General features: G+C 57.7%; 1 protein-coding gene across 1 annotated transcript; it reads left to right on the top strand.

The window, feature by feature from the left end:
* Window positions 1-492: 492 nt before the first annotated feature.
* On the top strand, window positions 493-2238 carry VDBG_03186 (vacuolar amino acid transporter 3; the record flags this gene model as incomplete). The annotated part of the gene is made up of 1 exon (XM_003007001.1): window positions 493-2238. One exon carries the CDS (start codon window positions 493-495, stop codon window positions 2236-2238), a length of 1746 nt encoding a protein of 581 aa, XP_003007047.1.
* Between the last annotated feature and the right edge of the window lie 782 nt (window positions 2239-3020).

Here is a 3020-nt window from a genome sequence, read left to right on the forward strand (position 1 = left end):
ATTCCATGCTGTTGTTGGATGGAGGGATGGCGCCGTCCAGGGGGGGGCATTGGGTTGGTTAGACAAGAGGGCCGAGGTCGGGTCGAGGAGAGAAACGAGGAAACAAGCACGATGCAGACAGAGAGACAGAGAGACCAGAGAGACAAAGCACTGACGTAGGATGCTTTCATCGGGTCCACCTCGTTCCCCCGCGTTAGCGGGGACCTCAGTCAGCACGCTGTAGCCACTGGAATTTCCGTACCCACCATCTGAGGACGCTGCCCCACCTGCGATGGCTGGAGCTGCCTTGGACGTCTGGGCCGGCGCTCGCCATGGCTGGCACTGCTGATCCCATCCGTCTTAATTTTCGGATCGTCGCCTTCTTGGCTTTTTGTCCTACCCCAAGCCTGGGCTTCCTTCCTCCACCGCCTCTTCGCCCTCCTTCCTCTGTCGCCTCCATCCTGCCATTGACGGCCAATCGATGGTCGATCGCTCCTCATCAACATTGCCAACATGTCCGACTCAGGTACCATCACCTCTGAAGAGCAGGCCCGTCGTGCTGTCATCGCTGAGCATCTTCCCGCTGGCTATGGCACCGGCTTCGACGCCAACTTGGCCGGCTCTCCCGAGCAGTCGAGACACGCTTCCCACACGGAAGTGAACGAGATGGACGAGCCGCAAGAAGAGTCCTCTCTGCTGCTGCAGGGTGGCGACATCCACAGAAGTCTCTACAAGCTGGACGCTCGCGAGCGGACTCCCAGCATCCGCCGAGCCCAGACCTTCTCCCACCCTCACCGAACCCTCGACGACGATGACGAATCGGTTCTCCCCGCCGACGAGATGTTGCAGCCTCAGGGCTTCCGACGTCAGTTTGTCCTCCAGAAGCACGGCGGCGTCGCCGGCGCCAACCTGCCCATCACCAGAAACTTTGTCGAGTTCCTTGACCTATACGGCTCCTTTGCCGGCGAGGACTTGGCCGATTCGGACGACGAGGCCATCGAGGATGATGAAGAGGAGGACGCAGAACAAGCCGGGGAGAGGCGGCCTTTGCTGCCACGCCGCAAGTCGTCTCGTCACGTCCGAGCCGGCGATGCCAGCACCATGCAGACCTTCTTCACGCTGCTGAAGGCCTTCATCGGCACCGGCATCATGTTCCTGCCGAAAGCGTTCAAGAACGGCGGCATCCTCTTCTCGTCCCTCACCATGGTCGTGGTTGCCGCCATATCAATGGTGGCCTTCCATCTACTTCTCCAGTGCCGCGCTCGCTTCGGTGGAGGTTATGGCGACATCGGCCGCGAGATTGCTGGTCCCCGCATGCGAACACTGATCCTGGGGTCCATCACCCTTTCTCAGCTTGGTTTCGTGTGCACAGGACTCGTTTTCGTCGCCGACAACTGGTTCTCGTTCCTCAAGGCCGTCACCCATGGAGCCAACCCCTTGTCTTCGACAGCCCTGATTGCCATCCAGGCTCTGATCATGGTCCCGCTGTCGTTCATCCGCAACATCTCCAAGCTCGGCCCTGCCGCCCTGCTGGCTGATGTCTTCATCGTCATTGGCGTTGGCTACATCTGGTACTTTGACATTTCGGCCCTCTCCGCGCACGGCATCCACGAGTCTGTCAAGCTGTTCAACCCGGAAGCATACACCCTGACCATTGGTGCCTCAATTTTCACCTTTGAGGGCATTGGCCTGATTCTGCCGATTCAATCCTCGATGAAGGAACCCGAGCACTTTGAACGGCTCCTCGGCATGGTCATGTTGCTCATCACCTGCGTCTTCACCAGCGTCGGCGCAATGTGTTACGCCACCTTTGGCTCCGAGACGAAGATCGAGGTCATTGACAACTTCCCACAGACTCAAATTTGTCAATGCAGTACAGTCATGTACGCACTTGCTGTCCTGGTCGGCAACGCCGACCAGCTCTTCCCGGCGCTGCGTATCATCGAGGGCAAAATCTTCCAGCATAGGTCAGGCAAGAAGGATCTCTTGACCAAGTGGAAGAAGAACGTCTTCCGCACGATGCTCGTCGCCCTGTGTATCGCCATTTCCATCGGCGGCTCCGCCAATCTCGACCGCTTCGTCGCCCTCATTGGCTCCTTTGCTTGCGTCCCGCTCGTCTACATCTACCCGCCTTACCTGCACTACAAGGGTGTCGCCGGCACCCGCAAGCAGAAGCTTTTCGACATTGGCCTCATGACGCTGGGTCTTGTCGGCATGGTATATACGACCGCCATCACCCTCGCCACAAGCTTCCTGTAAGAAACAATTTTGCATCCTCTTTTGCATTGTGCTATTGGTGGCACTGGGCGTTTTCATGTTTTCAACGCGCGTGGGATGGACGGGCTCTGGCGGTAAAACAAAACGGCAGAGAGGAGAGAAGAGCACATGTCTGGATTCATAGCTGGCCAACACATATTCTGTACTTGGGACCCAATGGCAATTGTACTGGTTCGGCTGCGGCGATAATTCTGTGATATGTTGGCCTCCATCTTGTGAGAAGTGTTGGGTGATTGAGGTGAGGGCCGAAATGCACTCTGCGGTTTTCGCCCAGTCTACCTTGACGTCAATGAAACATGCCTCAAGAACGGCAATGGATTCACGTTTTCCGCCTGTGCAGCGGCCCCTCCTGAACCCTCTTGTTCATCCCGCTGCCGAACCGAAGATATTGAGCTACCGATTTCGTGTGTCGTCACTTCGTCAGCGGCTGGACGTGACAACGGCCCGACTTAGACATCGCGCATTATGCTGTATTGTTTCGAATAAATACCACCCCGACGCGCCTCTCGGGCACCTTTCATGGTCGGGCTTTCATGTCTCCGTGCAGCTATCGCCGATCTCGTCGCTCGGCATATGAGTCTTTCGCCGGCGGCAGCTCACGCAAAAGGCAGGTCTCTACGGAGTTTTTCTCGGATCACGTCACAGAGCCCACCGTGAAGCAGTCCACGATGTCGTCCTGGACCTCGGAACCCCTCCCACGTCCCGCCCAACTCGCAAGGTGGCTTAGCGCCCGCTGGTGCCCTGAGATGCCTATCTCGTCCCCA

This window comes from Verticillium alfalfae, genomic scaffold (genome assembly GCF_000150825.1).
Source record: "Verticillium alfalfae VaMs.102 supercont1.3 genomic scaffold, whole genome shotgun sequence".
Classification (NCBI taxonomy): Eukaryota; Fungi; Ascomycota; class Sordariomycetes; order Glomerellales; family Plectosphaerellaceae; genus Verticillium; species Verticillium alfalfae.